The sequence below is a fragment of the Bos indicus genome, chromosome 27 (genome assembly GCF_029378745.1).
Source record: "Bos indicus isolate NIAB-ARS_2022 breed Sahiwal x Tharparkar chromosome 27, NIAB-ARS_B.indTharparkar_mat_pri_1.0, whole genome shotgun sequence".
NCBI classification, from domain to species: domain Eukaryota; kingdom Metazoa; phylum Chordata; class Mammalia; order Artiodactyla; family Bovidae; genus Bos; species Bos indicus.
This window is the reverse complement of record NC_091786.1, coordinates 15,177,220-15,196,748: the sequence shown is the minus strand read 5'-3', so window position 1 is coordinate 15,196,748 and position 19,529 is coordinate 15,177,220. Positions and strand designations below refer to the sequence as shown.

The window sequence follows — 19,529 nt, the reverse complement described above, 5'->3', positions numbered from 1 at the left end:
TGGCACCATGTAAGAGGCCATGTAAGAATTTATGGATGAGGAGTTGTAAACCTTTCTTTGTTTCTAGTTTCATGGGATATTGTCTCTTGTTAGGGACAGTGGCTTCTGGCCTAAGGCTGATTCTTTCAGATTGGGCATTGAGGGCCCTCCTGGGTACGTATTGTTCCCAAAATGCAGGTTCATTCCTTGTAGAATATGGCTGGGAATAGGACCTTGCTCTTTTCATTGGCCTCCTGTAGTCAGAGTCAAAATATGGGGCTGTTCGAGGTATCCTAATTGTTCACTGCTCCCAGGAGAACCCAGAAGGTCCCCTCTCTGTTAGTACACTGAGGGACAACCAGAAAGGCAGGTGACATCAGACACTTCAGATTGGCCCGGGAGAAGCCCAGTGAGGTAATGGATGAGAGACTTTCCATCAACAGCAGTCACTGGGCAGCTTTTGGAGGAAAGAGGCCCCGCTTGAAAAATCAGGAAGAAGTAAGTGGCTCAGGTATCAATTAAAAATCCATCCTCTTACCTGTCATGTCAGGAACTACCCAGAGCCCCTCGATGCAGATAGACATCTCAGAGCGAGCCCCCTGAATCCCCCCATCAGTTTAGCTTGAGCCCTGGCCTGTCTTCCTCATGTTGGGCTCTCTCTCCTACTCAGCTTGAACTCCATTATTAAATACCCAAAGGCCACCTCTAGGAGTTGGGTCATCAGGGTTTGTTGCGTAATTGTACCTTCTGGAGTTTCTGTGTAGTATCAAGGGCAGACTGACTGATCATATGTTGTCATAGCTGGGATTTGCCCTTGGGATTGGAGAGTTCAATGTTAATCAGTTTTCCAGAAGCCTCCACAAGTGGTCCCTGAAAGAAGGCTGGGTTTTCTTTTTCTTCTTGGGTCACTCCTTGAACCCTTTCATAGTTAATTGCATTTTTGATAGGTTTTTTCATCCCTTCAAATAACACAATGGATCACGTGTTTCATGGCTTCTGTCCCATCCCTGGATTCACAATACCAGTGGGGCTCCTGACTTTGGACCGCGTCTCCATCCATAACAAAATGTTTGGGTTGGTCAAGCTGGTACTATGCCACTGGACTGCTGCCCACATGCTCTGCTTTTCCTCAGGTCCAGAGCAAGTATTCTAGTAGGACTGTTTGGACATCCTCCCAGTCAAAGGCCAGAGTTAGGGCCTGAAACCCTGCAACAGACTGACTGTTGCCTTCAGTATTACCGGCCCAGTCTTAGCATTGGACTAAATCAGTTCAAGAGGATGGCGCGTGTTCTCGGACTGTCCCTTCACTGCTTGTCACTTCCCTTCAAAAGCATATTTTCTCTGATCCTGGTTGATAGGAAGTCCACTGTGAGTTTACCCTAGGGGCAGTCAGTCTCCCTTCAGGGGTGATGAAGAGTGTATGGGACATAGGAACGTGGAGTTTGGGATTGGTCATAGGGATCTGGAAACTTGGTGGCTCTGGGGAAGCAGAGGAGCCTTTGTTTCACCTCTGAAAATTGGAGAAGGTTAAAGGGGATCCCTGGTAGCTTAGAGGTTAAAGCGTCTGCCTGCAATGCAGAAGGCCCGGGTTCAATCCCTGGGTTGGGAAGATCCCCTGGAGAAGGGAATGGCAACCCACTCCAGTATGCCTGCCTGGAGAATCCCATGGACAGAGGAGTCTGGAGGGCTATAGTCCATGGTGTTGCAAAGAGGTGGCTACGACTGAGCGACTAACACTACTACTACTGAGTATGCATTCCAGATGTGTTTCTTATGGCTTAGAAGAGGATCCTGCCATGTTGAGTAACCTGCAACCAAGAGCGCTTCTAGAATTGAAGTCCAGAGTCCTGGAGACAGTCCTTTGGAGGTTTTTGTAGGAGGGAAGTTGGAGTATCTTCTGAATTCCTTTCTCATCTTATGGGATTTTGAGAGTCTCTGCTCCCTTTCATTCGTAACCTGACATCTCTGGTCAACCCAGGCCCTCCAGTGAGGGGCGCCTGTAGGGGCCATTTGAAGCAGTGCAGTGTGTTGGCCGGACTCCACTTGGGGATCTGTTGTCCATGAAGCTCGCGTCCTGTGACAGTTTTCCCTGTGTTGGAGTGTACTCCTTGATGGGGAGCATCTGTAAAACCTAGGATCTGGGCTGCTTGCAAGTGGCCAGCCCGGTAGTTAGCCTGTCACTGTGTGAGTGCTGGCAAGTGGAGGAGTGAAGGACGTCCTGGAGGTGCAGAGTGAACTCCTGGGGGACTTGCAGGGCCTCTCCGATGGAAATTGAGGTTGGATGCAGTGGAAAAGGCCATGGGTGTTAGACAAGGAGGGCCTGGAGGTGGGAGTATTCCCACAGGGGGTTGTTTGGACCTGGAGTAAGGTGAGAGACTAGACAGCAGAAGAACGCAGACCCTTTCTTCTGTCTGTTGGGTGGCTTCAGGAAAATCGGGAGAGGGTAATGATTCTACCTGATGCAGGCAACATTGAATTTAGACAATGTTTCCCACGTAATTTAACATACCAAATGAACCCAGTTAGTTTAGGATCTTTCTTTGGGGTGCTCCAGGGACCCTTTGAAGCACCCCAAAGTATCTTTAGGTCAAAAGAACTTTAGTTCAATTTTGATATTTGGGGAGTCTGTCAAAAATCTCAAAGTTTTTTTTTTTTTTTTTTAAATGGTGTTTAATTTTATTTTTGGCGGTGCTGGGTCTTTGTTGCTGCCGCAGGCTTTCTCTGCTTGCAGCGGGCAGGGGCTCCTCTCATTGCCGTGTGCGGACTTCTCATTGTGGTGCCTCCCCTCATTTCGGAGCACGGGCTCTGAGAGCGTGGCTCAGTGGTTGTGGCTCCTGGGCTCTGGAGCACAGGCTCAGCACTGTGGCGCGCGGACTAGTTGCTCCATGGCACGTGGGATCCTCCCCAACCAGGATCGGGGATGGGACTGGGATCCCCTGCGTTGCAGGCTGTTGCTTTTCCACTGAGCCACCAGGGAAGCCTCTCAAAAAGTTTTAAAACACCCAGATAGAATCATAGAGTCAAACAATGACTTGTTGAGCTTAGGTGAAAAAATTCTTCAAAAATAAATACCGATCCCTTAAGGGCATAGGAACTCACATGATCTGATATCAAAAGGCGTTTTCCAGCAAAACCTCGTTCCCTTATGAGAGAAAAACCAAATCCAGTCTCACATCAACCTATTCTTAATAAAATGTGTTTATCTCATTTAATCCAACTTGAGAAAATTTTGACCACATACAAAATTCCTTTATCAGTGTTCCTCTTTTACAAGCATTCACTACTTTCTGTAGCCATATTTTGTCCCGTATTCTTTCCCCATTCAGAAATAGCCAGTTCCAGGGCAAAGGCACCTTTTCCCCTTTCAACAATATGCATTTCCATTTCTCATACCGTCTTTTCTGAAAACACACATCCTGTTTTCCTTAAGCAGCCATGAACTGTCTTCTACGTTAGCATTCCATAGGTTGGTGAAGGACATCTCAAGGTGGCACAAAACATCTTTAGTTTTTCTCTCACAAGAAGACAAAAGTTGGTAAATTTGGGCCTGTGTATAAATTAATATTCCCAATATTTTATCTTATTTGAAAAGGCCTGGATTTTCAATGAATTCCTGTCGTTGAACTTAATTTAGTTTCAATTCTCCAAAATTTGCAGAGTGTTTTAAACAAATGTTCAAAACATAATTATTGCTATCAGATCAGATCAGTCTCTTAGTCGTGTCTGACTCTTTGCAACCCCATGAATCGCAGCATGCCAGGCCTCCCTGTCCATCACCAACTCCCGGAGTTCACTCAAACTCATGTCCATCAAGTCGGTGATGCCATCCAGACATCTCATCCTCTGTCGTCCCCTTCTCCTCCTGCCCCCAATCCCTCCCAGCGTCAGAGTCTTTTCCACTGAGTCAACTCTTCGCATGAGGTGGCCAAAGTACTGGAGTTTCAGCTTCAGCATCATTCCTTCCAAAGAACACCCAGGGCTGATCTCTTTCAGAATGGACTGGTTGGATCTCCTTGCAGTCCAAGGGACTCTCAAGAGTCTTCTCCAACACCACAGTTCAAAAGCATCAATTCTTCAGCGCTCAGCTTTCTTCACAGTCCAACTCTCACATCCATATATGACCACAGGAAAAACCATAGCCTTGACTAGACGGACCTTTGTTGGCAACGTAATGTCTCTGCTTTTGAATATGCTATCTAGGTTGGTCATAACTTTTCTTCCAAGGAGTAAGCGTCTTTTAATTTCATGGCTGCAGTCATCATCTGCAGTGATTTTGGAGCCCCCAAAAATAAAGTCTGACACTGTTTCCTCTGTTTCCCCATCTATTTCCCATGAAGTGATGGGACCAGATGCCATGATCTTCGTTTTCTGAATATTGAGCTTTAAGCCAACTTTTTCACTCTCCTCTTACACATTCATCTAGAGGCTTTTCTGCCATAAGGGTGGTGTCATCTGCATATCTGAGGTTATTGATATTTCTCCCGGCAATCTTGATTCCAGCTTGTGCTTCTTCCAGCCTCACATTTCAGATGATGTACTCTGCATATAAGTTAAATAAGCAGGGTGACAGTATACAGCATTGATGTACTCCTTTCCCAATTTTGAACCAGTCTGTTGTTCCATGTCTGGTTCTAACTGTTGCTTCTTGACCTGGATACAAGTTTCTAAGGAGGCAGGTCAGGTGGTCTGGTATTTGTATCTCTTTCAGAATTTTCCGTTTGTTGTGATCCACACAAAGGCTTTAGTGTAGTTAGTGTTGAGGTAATATGAGCGCGTGTTTGAAAAGAATTTCCAGATATAGAACATTTCAGAAGGGAGTGGGTTTATTAAGAACAAAGAGCAGAGGTAATATTGACATTGCGAGCACAGTGGACTGACCTCCTGACAGACCAGGGAAAGCCAACCATCTTCATGAGTTAATAGCCAATTTTTATAGCCTCAAGACAAAATTCTTGCTGGAATGGTAGTGTTATTTTTTGGGGCGCTCTAGGGTTCATTGGAAGGACTGATGCTGAAGCTGAAACTCCAGTACTTTGGCCACCTGATGTGAAGAGTTGACTCACTGGAAAAGACTCTGATGCTGGGAGGGATTGGGGGCAGGAGGAGAAGGGGACGACAGAGGATGAGATGGCTGGATGGCATGACTGACTCGATGGACATGAGTTTGGGTAAACTCTGGGAGTTGGTGATGGACAGGGAGGCCTGGCGTGCTGCTATTCACGGGGTCGCAAAGAATCGGACACGACTGAGCGACTGAACTGAACTGAGGGTGTTCACTGGAGTGGCCGTCTTTGCTTAATCGGGAGTCCTGAAGCTTGTTAGGGGTTATCGGGGGCTTCGGTGAGGTCTGTGGCAACCCTAACTGACCTAATCACCACCTGACAGTGCAGCGTTGCCACAGACCTTCATTTGTAAACAGTGCAGTGTCTGCGAAGCGCCGTGAAGCAGAGTGCAGTAAAACGAGGTACTCTTGTATCTTCTTTGAAGCAGTGTCTGTTCACATCCTTCGTTCATTTTGAAATCAGGTTATTTATCTTTTTATTGTTGAGAGGTAAGAGTCCAGCTCATGTGACTGGTTATATATGGAGATTCAAAAATTGGTCTAGTTTTCTTTTTTTTCCCTTGTTATTCCCAGTAGTTTTAAAGTAAGTAAATCCTTTTCTTAGTTGTTGTTCTGTCACTCAGTCATGTCCTACTGACTCTGAGCTCCCCCTAGACTGCAGCACGCCAGGCTTCCCTGTCCTTCCCTTCCCTATCTTCTGGAGCTTGCTCAGACTCATGGCCATCGAGTCAGTGATGCCATCCAACCGTCTCATCCTCTGCTGCTGTCTTCTCCGCCTGCCTTCAATCTTTCCCAGCATCAGGGTCTTTTCCAGTGAGTCAGCTCTTCACATCAGGTGGCCAAAGTATTGAAGCTTCAGTTTCAGCATCAGTCCTTCCAATCCCTAGTTTGAGGTCAGTACCAAGTATATTACTAACTTTAAAATTGTGCAGTTGCTCTGTTCATTATCTAAACAGCTGTTTATTGTGCATTCATGGTGAAGCCTGAGCGTGAACTGGGTGCTTGGCTCTTTCCAGGCACCCCTGCAGCTGTTCCCCCCTCCCTCCCTCCCTCCCTGCCTCTCACAGGCCTAGCCCCAGGGCTGAGGCCTCTCCTGTCACCTCTGTTTCCTCAGCAGGTAGGAGCATCCTTCTCAGCATCTCTTCTGTATCTTCCCACCAAGGCCGTTTGGTCTCCTCTCCTGTTTCTTGATTCGAGTGAACTTTTCCTGCTTCTCTCCATGCTCTGGCAGTGCAGAGGGGAGGAGCAGGGAAGGGATGTGCAGGAGGACCTGGATCCTCCCCAAAGGGCCAGTCGTCCACGGGTGTTGAGCCCGCCTTTGCCAGGCACTTTGTGGGGCGAGAGAGTCAGGGGAATGGCCAGGCACCCCGGGCCCTTGGGTTTGGAGTTTGTGCAGTGTCTCCCAGGTAGCGTGTGATGCTCCAGAGGATGATGGAGCAATGTCAGACGTCCTGTTTATGCTTATCTTTTAGCTCATTTAAAAGTTTCTGTATCATCTATAAGGACAGTAAGGTTATAGGATGACTATCCATGCATGTATTGGTGAAACGGTTTACATCTGTTCTTATTGAAGTGTGACATCAGAAGTAGCCTGTGCAATTGGTTTTGATTTTATTAGCCATGTAAATAGGTTGCTTTGTATGCCAGTGTAAAGAGACAAACTTGATTACTTCCCAGACGACCAGACTTCTAAATATATATATTGTTTTTAATCACTTGTAGATCCTCCTCTACACAGCACAGCTATATATGCTGATGAGGAAGAATTCTCCAAGCAGTGCGGGTCACATCTCCCCTCAACTCCTCAAGAAAAAGAAGCAAAGAGAAGGTATGGGTGGATCACAAGCAGCTGTTTACTCATGGCTAGTGGCATTTCTTAGATGTTCTTTAAGATAGATGCTTACAAGACCAAAGCTTTTTAAAGATTCTTTGAGCCATTTTATGTTTTTCCTCAAGAGAACTGGGACATAAAAACTTAATTATTCAGTAATTGATGTTACTTATAATAACTATAACTGACACCTGATTATCCTAGAAACATGCCAGTGAAGGTTATTTAGCTTTGAGATACAATGAGGAGAAGAAAGGTTTTAAGAGCGTAGAATTTTAGGTGATTTTACAAATTCTCTTACCCATCACAAACGGGATGTTTTTTGGGGCAGGGTGGGTATAGGGGAAAGAAGCTGATAATCCCAGAGGAAACACAAAGTCTGTTGTAAATTTCAGCTGTGTTGTCCCTTGGGTGCATAGGTTGGAGTTTTATAGATTTCTCTGGGGTTCTGGGTCAGGAAAATCTGTACAAATGACTCAACATAGACAACTTGAGGGCCCACATGGTGAAGAGCTCTTCAGTAGCTATAGTATGAATTATAAACTATTTGCTAGAGCAAGCCCTGACTTAAGGACCTCTGTTAGGTAATAAGTCAGTTTTAGTTACTGACTATATTTTGAGAGTGACAAACTGCATTTTTAAAACAAACACCCCACTTGGGCAGTAGCCTAGATGGGACGTCTGTCCAAGTTTCTCTATCTGGGGATGCCTTGTGGTCCTTAGTCAGTCAGGAGATTCCAGGTTTTCTACCAGATGTTACTGGAAATCAGTAACAAAAGCCAAATATTTGGAAAACTACACGCTTTGTTTTAAACAGTGGTGAATGTAATTTTTCCAGAAGAATTTTTGAATGGGTGACACATTCACGTGGTTTAAAAAGGTTAATAAGAGCCTTCATCTCCTCTCTGTCATCACTCCGCTCCTGCACCCACTTCTTCCCTTCCCTGCCAGTGGTTTTCCTCTTTTTTGGCTGTCCTGGGTCTCCCTTGCTGCAGGGCTTTCTCTCGTTGCAGAGAGCCTGCTCTCCAGTGGCAGTGGGCAGTGCTCGTGGCAGTGGCTTCTCTTGAGGAGCGCGAGCTCCAGGCGCCGGGGCTCAGCAGCTGCAGCTCCCGCCTCTAGAGCACGGCTCAATAGTTGTGCACAGGCCTAGTTGCTCTGTGATATGTGGGATCTTCCCAGAATAGGGATCAAACCTGTATACCCTGCATTTGCAGGCAGATTCTTATCCACTGCACCGCCAGGAAAGGAACCCCCCAACCCCAATGTTCATTTCTGATGTCTTTTTACAGTTTCTTTGTGTTCTCAAAAGAAGTGTGTGGTCCAGCTGCTTACTGGTTGGTGGAGAGGAAAGTTTGCCTTATTTCAGATGCCAGCAATGGTGCAGGGAGAGGGGTGGACATCTGTCCCAAGGCTGACTCCCCCACCCCTTCGTAAGCAGGGGTGAGAGCTTTCATAGACAGAGTGGGGGACTGCATTCAGAGACAGCACAGTCATCTCCAGCAGTCATCTTCAAAATGGCATCAGTGGTCTAACCGGCGTCATCTTGGTTGGTACGGTTAATCTTCAGTTCCAGGGTTTGTTTGTTGCCATTTCTTTGAGGCCAGTGTGGCAGCTCGTGTCGTGGGTACAGCCTGCTCATCGTGTAGTTAACTTCTCCACCTGGGGTTTTAGTGTCTATAAGACAGCTACAGGATATGGCTCAGAACATTACCTTACAGCTCTTGAGAAAGAACTAAAGGTCCTTGGCTGTGCTTAATGACCACATTATTATTAGCCTCCTTTGACTGTTTTCCTTTGTTCCCACATTTCTCACTTCTGTGATTAAACGTATTCAGACTAAAGTTTTCCTCAGATGAAAGGCAGGCAGAGGACATGGCCGGGGGCGGGGACCACAGGGTCCTGCTCCGTTTCAGTCCCCCGTTTTCTTTGATATTCTCAGTCTTGAGGAAGGACAGGTACAGAACAGGAAAGGCAATAAACTTTCGTAGTACCTGGACAAACATTTGAAAATTACTAGACATATTACAATGAGGATTATAATCAAAATGCACCTTTGTACTGTTCTGTCTTCATGATTAAAGCTGATGTACAATGTCTGTTTAATAGGCCACAAACAGGCTGTTTTACTTAGCCTAAAGTTCAGACTTAATCATGTATAGGTCAGAATGACTTCCCCATACCTCAGTATGTGAGCACTTCATCCATCATTTTCCCCTTTTAAGTTGCAACTCTTTCCATAGAGAGTGTTGATAATCAGTATATTTTTCCAGCGTTGCCAGAGTGGTTTGCCTGCTCTCGGTCCGTCCATGTCCCTTGGTGCTAGGCCTCCTTTTTATTTATATGCTTGACTAGTTGTCCACATCAGGGGATACCTACTCAGATACCATGAACAGACTCTGGGTATGTTCATAGGGAAATGTTTTATAGGCCACACATTTTATCGTCTGTTCCCAATTTTCACACAAACATTGTACATGTGCTTTAAGCTGTAAAATTAAAGCCAGTAGTGCTATACATCATGAGTAGTTACACTCTGTGACAACTTTACAGGACAGTTTTTTCCATCCTGAATATTAGGGTCAAAATATGACTAGAAACAAAACAATTGCTTTCCATTAGAAGTGTCTGCTATCAGAATTAGATCAATATTCCAGGAGAATTTTGTTTTTTCAACAAAAAGGAAAAAAAAAAAATTTAATCTTGCATCAGTTTACTGGTAATAACAGAATTTATATACCTAATTAAATTTAGTCTAATCTTAATCCTGACAGCATACAAAATTTTGTTCTCAAAGTTCCTTTTTTATAAACCTTTTATAATTTTTTGGATCCAAACAAATTTGTCCTGTGTTTCCCTATCCAGAAGCAAACAACTGTAGAACAGTATTGTCATTTTTTTTAACAAAAATATTTCCATTTGTTTATACCTTTTCTTCACCAACAACTCATATCCTGTTTGTTTTACACATAGAAATGTTATCATTTTCACATTTCACAATTTTTAACCCTTGAAACCTTAAGAAAACCAAGTGATTGAAATGGTACACCAGCATTTTCTGATTGGCAAACTTAAGAACATACTCCACAACCTCTGAAAACATACATTTTTTCACAGCATAATTTTTCTTCAGTTGTATAACATGCATGTTTAATAAACCAAAACATCTTTAATTTCCCTCTTGGTCTTAAGACAAAAGTAGGTAAACTTAGATTTGTTTGATTTGTAAGTGCTCATATTTTTTTAAGGCAAATTAAATAGAGCTCCTTTACAGATTAACCTCAGCAATATCATCCAAAGACAAAAACACATATTGAGACATACAAATGTCCAGACCAACAGAGATCTCATTGTTTTATCTTTTCACATTTCGTGAATTAGGCATTGCAATTAAACTTAGCAGTTTATGGATAGTAGTTAGAATAGCCAAACTCATATACTGTATCTTAAAAGGCTTTCCTCCTTTTTTTTTTTCCTCTTAGCTTGAAGGTTTATAATTAACCCAGGGCTGGCATTCCAGGCAATGTGGACTGTGGTTGTATTTCAAGGACACAATAAGCCTTAACTTCAGATTTTCTCCTAGGCATATTTTTATTTTCCCAGGGTCTGAAAAAAAGTGTTTTATCAAGCTAGCTTTCCCTAACTGCATATGCAAAAAACTGGTTTTTGTGAATTTCAAGAGTTTCATCCTAACCATTTTTTTTTTTCAGAGTCTAAAGAATACTATTGCCAAACATACATAGTCCAAAATAAATCAGCTTTCTTTTTGTTTAGTCATAATTTCCCAGCTCAAATTTTTCTTAATGAATTGAACCTGAATTTCCCATTTTACCTAAGGCAACAGGAGTACCAGTCATACAAATGGAATACATGCTCACACACCAAATGACAAATCTGTCACAAGCTCTCTCTCAGGGTGACCGGTTTAGAGCCTGAAACAAACACTTCATGACACAAACGGTCCTCAAGGTAATCAGATCTCAGAACCAATTGGGAAGATGTCCGAATGACACTCGGTGCGCACAGATGGTCGTCAGTGGTAGTCAGATGTCAGAACCAGTTAGCAAGAATGCCCAAGTAGCAATTCATGTGAACAAACGGTCCTCATTGGCAGACAGACATCAGAACCAACTGGCAAAAATGCCCAATAGCAGTCAGTGCTCAGAAATGATCCTCAGCATTAGACACACACAACCAACTGGCAGGAGTGCCAAGTAGCACCTCATGTTCCAAACAGTTCTCAACATCAGACACACATCAGAACCAGCTGGCAGGAATACCAAGACAGCGCTTGTTTTTGTTGTTGTTTAGCTGCTCAGTTGTGTCCAGTTCTTTGCAACCCCATGGACTGCACACCAGGCTTCCCTGTCCTAAACTATCTCTTGTAGTTTGTACAAACTCATGCCCATTGAAATTGGTGATGCTATCCAGCCATCTCATCTTCTTTCATTCCCTTCTCCTCCTGCCTTCAATCTTTCCCAGCATCAGGGTCTTTTCCAGTAAGTTGGCTCTTTGCATCAGGAGGCCAAAGGATTAGAGCGTCAGCTTCAGCATCAGTCCTTCCACTGTATATTCAGGGTATATTTCCTTTAGGGTTGATTGGTTGAATCTGCTTGCTGTCCAAGGGACTCTCAAGAGTTTTCTCCGGCATCACAGTTTGAAAGCATTAATTCTTCAGTGTTCTGCCTTCTTTGTGGTCCAACTGTCACATCCTTCCATGACTACTGGAAAACCATAGCTTTGACTGTATGCCCCTTTGTTGGCAAAACGATGTCTCTGCTTTTTAGTACACTGTCTAGATTTGTCACAGCTTCTCTTCCAAGGAGCAAGTCTTTTCATTTGATGACTGCAGTCACCATCTGCAGTGATTTTGGAGCCCAAAAAAGTAGTCTGTCACTGTTTCCACTGTTTCCTCATCTATTTGCTATGAAGTGATGGGACCAGTTTTTTGAACATTGAGTTTTAAGCCAGCTTTTTTCCTCTCTTCTTTGACCTTCATTAAGAGGCTCTTTAGTTCCTCTTCACTTTCTGCCATTAGGGTGGTGTCATCTGCATATCTGAGGTTATTGATGTTTCTCCCGGCAATCTTGATTCCAGCTTGAGCTTCATCCAGCCTGACATTTCGCATGATGCACTCTGCATAGAAGTTAAATAAGCGGGGTGACAATATATAGCCTTGATATCCTCCTTTCCCAATTTGGAACCAGTCCATTGTTCCATGTCTGATTCTAACTGTTGCTTCTTGACCTGCATACAGGTTTCTCAGGAGGCAGATAAGGTGGTGTGGTATTCCCATCTCTTGAAGAATTTCCCACAGTTTGTTGTGATCCACACAGTCAAAGGCTTTAATGTAGTCAATGGAGGAGAAGTAGATGTTTTTCTGGAATTCTCTTGCTTTTTCTATGATTCAACAGATGTTGGCAATTTGATCTCTGGTTCCTCTGCCTTTTCTAAATCCATCTTGTACATATGGAATTTCTTGGTTCACATTCTGTTGAAACCTAGCTTGAAGGATTTTGAGCATTACCTTGCTAGCATGTGAAATGAGCACAATTGTGCAGTAGTTTTAACATTACTCTTCTTTGGGATTGGAATGAAAACTAACGTTTTCCAGTCCTGTGGCCACTGCTGAGTTTTCCAAATTTGCTGGCATATTGAGTGCAGCACTTTCACAGCATCATCTTTTAGGATTTGAAATAGCTCAGCTAGAATTCCATCACCACTACTAGCTTTGTTTGTAGTGATATTTCCTAAGGCCCACTTAACAATCCAGGATGTCTGACTCTAGGTGAGTGATCACACCTTCATGGTTATCTGGGTCATTAAGATCTTTTTTGTATAGTTCTGTGTATTCTTGCCACCTCTTCTTAATATCTCTGCTTCCTCCTACGTCCATACCATTTCTGTTCTTTATTGTGCCCATATTTGCATGAAATGCTCCCTTGGTATCTCCGATTTTCTTGAAGAGATCTCTAGTCTCTCCCATGCTGTTGTTTTTCTCTCTTGCTTTGCATTGTTCACTTAAAAAGGCATTCTCATCTCTCCTTGCTGTTCTTTGGAACTCTGCATTCGTCTTTCCCTTTCTCCTTTGTCTTTCACGTCTCTTCTTTTCTCAATTTATTTGTAAGGCCTCCTCAGACAACCATTTTGCGTTTTTGCATTTGTTTTTCTTGGGGATGGTTTTTATCACCACCTCCTGTTCGATGTTACGAACCTCCGTCCATTGTTCTTCAGTCATTCCGTCTACCAGGTCTAATCCCTTGAGTCTATTTGTCACCTCCAGTGTATAATCATAAGGGATTTGATTTAGGTCATACCTGAAAGGCCAAGTGCTTTTCCCTACTTTCTTCAATTTAAGTCTGAATTTAGCAATAAGGAGTTCATGATCTAAGCCACAGTTAGCTCTTGGTTTTGTTTTTGCTGACTGTATAGAGCTTCTCCGTCTTCAGCTGCAAAGAATATAATCAGTCTGATTTTGGTGTTGACCATTTGGTGATGTTCATGTGTAGTGTTGTCTCTTGTTGTTGAAAGATTGTGTTTCCTGTGACCAGTGCATTCTCTTGGCAAAACTGTTAGCCTTTGCCCTGCTTCATTTTGTACTCCAAGGCCAAACTTGCTGGTTAATCCAGGTATTTCTCGACTTCCTACTTTTGCATTCCAGTCCCCTATGATGAAAAGGACATCTTTTTTTGATGTTACTTCTAGAAGGTCTTGTAGGTGTTCATATAACTCTTCAACTTCTTTGGCATTAGTGGTCGGGGCATAGACTTGGATTACCGTGATATTGAATGGTTTGCCTTGGAAACAGAGATCATTCTGTCATTTTTGAGATTGCACCCAAGTACTGCATTTCGGACTCTCTTGTTGACTATGAGGGCTACTCCATTTCTAAGGGATTCTTGCCCACAGTAGTAGATATAATGGTCATTTGAATTAAATTGGCCCAGATAGTACTAGTGCTCACAAACAGTCCTCAGTGGCAGTCAGAACCAGTTGTCAAGAATGCCCGAATGGCACCAGCATGCACAAATGGGCAGGTTGCACACCAGTCTGCACACCGGTGGACTTAACCTGGTCTTAGAGCTCGTCAGCTTTTCCCAAATACTAGTTTCCATTCTACCAAGGAAAAGATTAAGCTTGTAGCCAGAGCTGAGCAGGGGAGAAACAGGGAGGATCCTCAAAACAAATGGTTTAGGCAGCTGCTCGAAACGTCCCCACATCCTCTACTCAGGGCTGGCTAGCTACGAGCAGCAAGCTGGTACACCGTCATGGCCACAGCGTCCCCTGGGAATCCCAGGACAGCCAGGCACCATGAAAGCACAGGAGCCAGCCCCACGCTGGGCACCAGAATCTTAACGACAAGGAGTATGTGGGTCTGGCTACTCGCCACTCAAAAGCCAATAAACCAGGTTGGTGGAAAGGAAAGGTTGCTTTATTTTATTATGCCAGCAACTGTGGGGAAGAGGGGCAAACATCTGTCCAAAGGCTGACAAGCAGGGGTGAGAGTTTTTATAGACCGAGTGGCGGCCAGGGACGACATGTAGAAACAGCACAGTCATCTCGAACAGTCAGCTTCAATTGGTCATCTGTGGTCTGACCAGCGTCTCCTTGGATGTTCTAGGTGCAGTTAATCTTCAGTTCCAGAGTCTGTCTGTTCCATTTTTTGAGGCCAGTTCTTGGAATTATGGCTTCTGATGTTGTGGGTACAGTCTGGTCATCATGTAGTTAACTTCTCCACCTGGGGTTTCAGCATCTGTAAGACAGAGCACAGGATATGGCTCAGAATATTAGCCCTTGAGAAAGAACTAAAGGTCCTTGACTGTGCTTAATGACTACATTATTATTAGTCTCCTTTGACTGTTTTCCTTTGTTTCCACATTTCTCTCTTCTCTGATTAAGCTGATTCTTTGACTAAAGGCGGAGGACATGGCCAGGGGCAAGGACCGCAGGGTCCTGCTCCATTTCATTTGTGCCCATCAAAGTAAGAGTACAGAGTTTTTACCTTTTTCAAAAAGACAGGGTACCTTGCCGCCTGGCTTTCCCACTCTCTGTGTGTGGCAGAGCCGTGCGTGTCAGTGCAGGTGGAGCGCCCTCGTTCTTCTGTTCACAGTCGCGGGTTTCCCGTAGTCTGGAGCGTCACAGCTTCCTCCCCCAGGCCTGGGTCTGCAGGCAGCTGGGTCATTCCCAGTCTTCTGTCACCAGCAGTGCCGTAATCAATAAGGTGGTACATACGCCAGTTCACATGTATATGCCTGTTTCTGTAGAAAAGGAAAGCCTCGGTCACGTGAAACGTGTGATTGTCATAGTTACTGCTGAGTTCCCACCAGCATGGCATCAGGCTTGGGTTTTTGCCAGGGTGCTGTGCTAGCTCAGTTCTAGTTTGATTTTTCTCATGACTGAGTTAAGTAACCTCTTTTGTATGTGTTACAAGTTCTTGAATTTCTTTCTGCAAGCTCTTTAGATCCTTTTTCCGTGTTTCCCATGTTGGTCATTTTCTTCTGACTTCTATGACTGTGTTTAAACACGAATGAAATTAACCCTGTTTGTCATAGACAGCTCCTGGCTTTCAGGGTTGGGTCAGAGGACTGGCGGTCTGCTGTTGTGTAGGGTAGGGCTGCCCTAGGAGACTGAGTGCTCGGTCCTCCCGAGGGGACCATGGACGTGCTGTGGAGGCGTCAGGCTGCTGCGTCCGCGGGCCGGTACTCAGTCCTCCCGAGGGCACCGTGGGCGTGGTGTGGAGGCATCAGGCTGCTGTGTCCGCAGGCCGGTGTTCAGTCCTCCCGAGGGCACCATGGGCGTGGTGTAGAGGCGTCAGGCTGCTGCGTCCACAGGCCGGTGCTCAGACCTCCCGAGGGGACCATGGGCGTGGTGTGGGGGCATCAGGCTGCTGTGTCCATGGGCCGGTGCTCCGTCCTCCCGAGGGGACCGGGGGCGTGCTGTGGAGATGTCAGCTGCTGTGTCCATGGGCCAGTGCTCGGTCCTCCCGAGGGGACCCTAGACGTGCTGTGGAGGTATCAGGCTGCTGTGTCTGCGGTCTGGCGCTCAGGGGAGGGGCTGAACTGGTGATCAGACTGGCGGTTTGACACAGGAGTGGGCTGTGGCCACGGGTGGGCCTCCCAGGAAGAGATGGTGGCCTGAGATGGGGCAGAGGCCCAGGGCCAGCCCACAGGAGACCTGGCACCTGTCCAGGGGAGGAGGAGCTTGCGGAGGAGAGAGGAGCCCCTGGCTGGAGGGGAAGAAAGAAGCCAGGAGAGGGTGTGTTCTCAGGAGGCTAAAGTGCAGTTGATAAGAGAGTCAGATTAAGGCTGAACACTTGGGGTTGTTAGACAGTGTGGACCTCCTCAGTGACCTTGGTTTTGGAGGTGTGTGAAGCCCAAACAAAGAGCATCATTTGGATAAGTTGGACAGGGTTTATACATGGATACAGAAGGAAGTCGGGGCGGAAGAGATGAGCGGGGGCAGGGGCGGTGCCAGCACTCAGGAGGCGCCTCTCCTCATCTCTGTCAGACCCTCTCCTCTCCCGCCCCTCCCCCAGTTCCTCTCATGGTATCCCCACACGCTGTCCCCAGGGCTCCCTCTGCCCAGCCTCTCTCCCGAGCCCCCAGCGGGCCTCCACGTGGACCACACCCCCCAGATGCTCTCAGGCACCTCGGACTCCACAGAGGCGCCCCCAGGCCCCATCACTGCCCCCTCATCGGTGTCAGCAGCCGCTTTGTGTTCTCTGGCTGCATGGTCCTGCTGGCACCCCGGCACCCAGCAGAGTAGTCCGGGCCTCTGCTGGCGCGCCCCTGCTGGCCTCTCTGCTCTGCCTCTGGCTGCCTGCCTTCCCTCCTCGCTGTGCAGTGGCCACGGTCAAGGCTCCTGCCACCCGCCCCTCCTGCCTGCTCCCCGCCTGGTCCCTCTGTCTCTGGAGTCGCGCCCCCTCCAGGCTCACCTCCCACCTCCCGGCACAATGTGTCCAGCGTGGAGGCTCAGTCTCACGCGTTTCCCCCCACCCCCCCCACTGTGTGTAAGGGTCACTCAGGCGCCTGTTTGGCTCCCCTTGTCAGTGGACACCGAGGCAGTGAGACTGAAGAGGTTTGTTAGCAGCATCCATGAGCGTTACAGGGGGACGGATCGGGCTGGAGCAGAGACGGCCTCAGACCCCAGCGCCGCTCTCAGCTCCCGCCCTCCCTGGGGAGGGGGTAGACTGGGCCTGGTGCTGCTACCTCTGCAGTCGCAGGCAGGGGATCGCCGCTCGCTTGACCCTCTGTGCAGATGAGCAGCGGCTCTTCGCCGAGCGTGGGGAGGGGCGAGCAGGACCCCGCGCCTTGCTGTCTTCCCGGTCGTGACCTTTGGCTTCTCTGGCACTGTTTTCTCTTCAAGATGTGTGATCTCTACTCTGATTCCCGTCCTGTGCCTTGATCGTCCAGGGTGTTTTACACCCACCTGCTTCTCTGTTTACTTTTCCTTCTTCCTTAAATCCCCTTCCTTTTTTTTTCTCTGCCTGAGAAAGTGCTGTCAAAAGTCCGCTCATCTTATGACCACTGTGTGTTTCCTGGCGCCACAGCCTGGTGTCCCAGGTCTCCGCTGTCTTTGACCTTCTTCCTAGACACGGATCCCATCACAGGAAGCCTCCTCATTGTTCAAGTAATTGTATTCCTTATCCTTGCTTTTCGAAGTTAGTGTTAAATGTCGAATGAAAAAACTGAAAGCACTCTCATCAGAAATTTAGGTTATTTTTCCTTTTCAAAGGATGAAAGAAGGTATTCCCTTTTCTGTCCCCTAAACTTGGGCCTGTGGTGGCGGAGGAAGGGGCGCTTCTGACGGGGCCACAGGGGCTGCAGTGACGGGCTCTTACTGCCTGCTCGAGCTCAAGTGATGCGGCCTGGGTGTGCAAAGGCGTGGGAGGTGACGGTAAGGCTGGGGAGGTGGCAGGCCCGCCCGTAACAAGTGGGAAATCTCATTAAACTGAGCTTGTGTTTGTGTCAGAGGAGCAGCTTTTAGAAGACACATGTGAATAAAAATGAAGCGTGTGCAAGATACTGATGGTTTGGTTTTTGGTACAGTTCGGACACTTCTGAAATTGAAGCAAGTGAAAACGAGTCTGTAAAGATTAGTGCCAAAAAGGTATGCACGATCTCCCAACTTAATTTGTAAGATATTTCATATCCTATTTAGATTGGATGCAAGTAGAAGAAATGTTTTGTAAAGTGTTTCATATACTGTGTGGATGCAAATAGAGACAATGTTCTGTAGCATTATTTTTCATAAAGAGTGTATTATGTTTCAGAAGGTACTTTTTTAAGATAAAAATGGGATAGTTTTACACCTGAAGTGTTTTCATCCCCGAGATCTCAAATCTGTGTACCGTGTCAGTTTTCATAGTGTCCTTGTAATGTGCGTAGGTGGTGGTTAAACACTCTGTTGGGAGTGTTTGCTGGGAACCCTTTAATCCGGGTTTCTGGTCCTGTCCACGAGTGAGGTTGCCATCTTTCTAGTATGTTCAGTTTTGAAGTTTGGAATTAAGAAATGTGGACCTTATGGTTATCTACTAACAGGAATGATAAGCATTTGTATTTTCTAAACAATAAGGCTGTTTTCTTGATACAGCCAAGAAGAAAACTCAAGCCCATCAGTGACGAATCTGAAAGCCCTGAAGAAAGTGATGTAAGGAGAAAAGTTAAACCCACAGAGAACATAAGTACACAGCATGAAGCTGTTTCAGCTACAGCACTTCCAGGACTTTCGGAGAAACCAGCTGAAGCGGTCACTCCTCAGAAGACAGGGCCCCAAAGTGCTGAGTCCTCTGCTGAGAAAGCGACGCTGGCCACAGAACATCAGCTGGTAAGAGTGTCTGCCATCCCCCTGGAGAGGAGAAGAAGCTGAGAATGTCCGGGAGAAAGGAAAGCATTTTTTTTTCCTTCGCTTCTTTTGAAAGATATGGTTTTTTTTTATTTTTCTTATTATAAAAGTATATTTACTTTAAAAAATTTAGAAGGTGTATAAAGGAAGATAAAATCCTTTAATTCCATCACCCCAGAATAAAATAACTGCTGCCTTTTCTGGTCTACACTCTTCAGTCTTTCATTGAGCTTTTCTTACCGTACGTGAACCACATCCTTGGCATTAAGTATTCTACATACCATTTTAACACATGACATTTCATTCGTGAATGCGCCATAGTTTAGTTAATCTCTTACTAATGAAGAATTGCAGTTTTTAAAATATAAGTGCTTTGATTTTTTTTTTTTTCCCCCCTAGCGAAATCTCTGTGCACATCCTTGGTCATTTCCTTAGGAAAGAAATTGCTCTGATAAGAATTCTGGGTCATATTTATTCTCTTTTAAGATTCTTGACATGTAATATCTCTTATTCAAGCTTTTAATATGTAATAATATGCCAGCATCTTGATTTTGGCCCACTGAAATGGATCTCAGGCTTCTGAACTCCAGATCTATGGAAATATCTTTGTTAAGCCAAGTTGTAGTAATTTATTATAGTGGTCATAGGGAATAAAACATCACCCAATAACTTTTCCTTTTTAGTATCATGCTCTTGGGTTCTAGAACTTCTTTTATTTTTTTTCCTTCATAGTTTGTTTCTTGGCTGAGATTCCTTATCTGCTTAATCATTAAGTCTATCATTTCCTTCTTGGGACATATTAATATTTATGAGAGT

At 45.6% G+C, this 19,529-nt stretch overlaps 1 protein-coding gene and 1 non-coding gene across 4 annotated transcripts in view; both read left to right on the top strand.

Annotated features, from left to right (window-relative positions):
* The window catches only part of CENPU (centromere protein U), a 46,757-nt gene that overhangs the window by 14,939 nt on the left and 12,289 nt on the right, over window positions 1-19,529 (top strand). For 2 of the 3 annotated variants that reach the window (XM_070781721.1, XM_070781719.1), the window contains 3 exons: window positions 6,764-6,869; window positions 17,918-17,978; window positions 18,462-18,695. In XM_070781721.1, coding sequence (XP_070637822.1) covers window positions 6,764-6,869; window positions 17,918-17,978; window positions 18,462-18,695 — 401 coding nt within the window. Of the gene's footprint in view, window positions 1-6,763; window positions 6,870-15,524; window positions 15,881-17,917; window positions 17,979-18,461; window positions 18,696-19,529 lie in introns of those variants that run through there. The other variant, XM_070781720.1, reaches the window with a different exon arrangement.
* On the top strand, window positions 1,517-1,588 carry TRNAC-GCA (transfer RNA cysteine (anticodon GCA)). The gene has a single exon. It is a non-coding gene; the product is annotated as a tRNA-Cys (tRNA).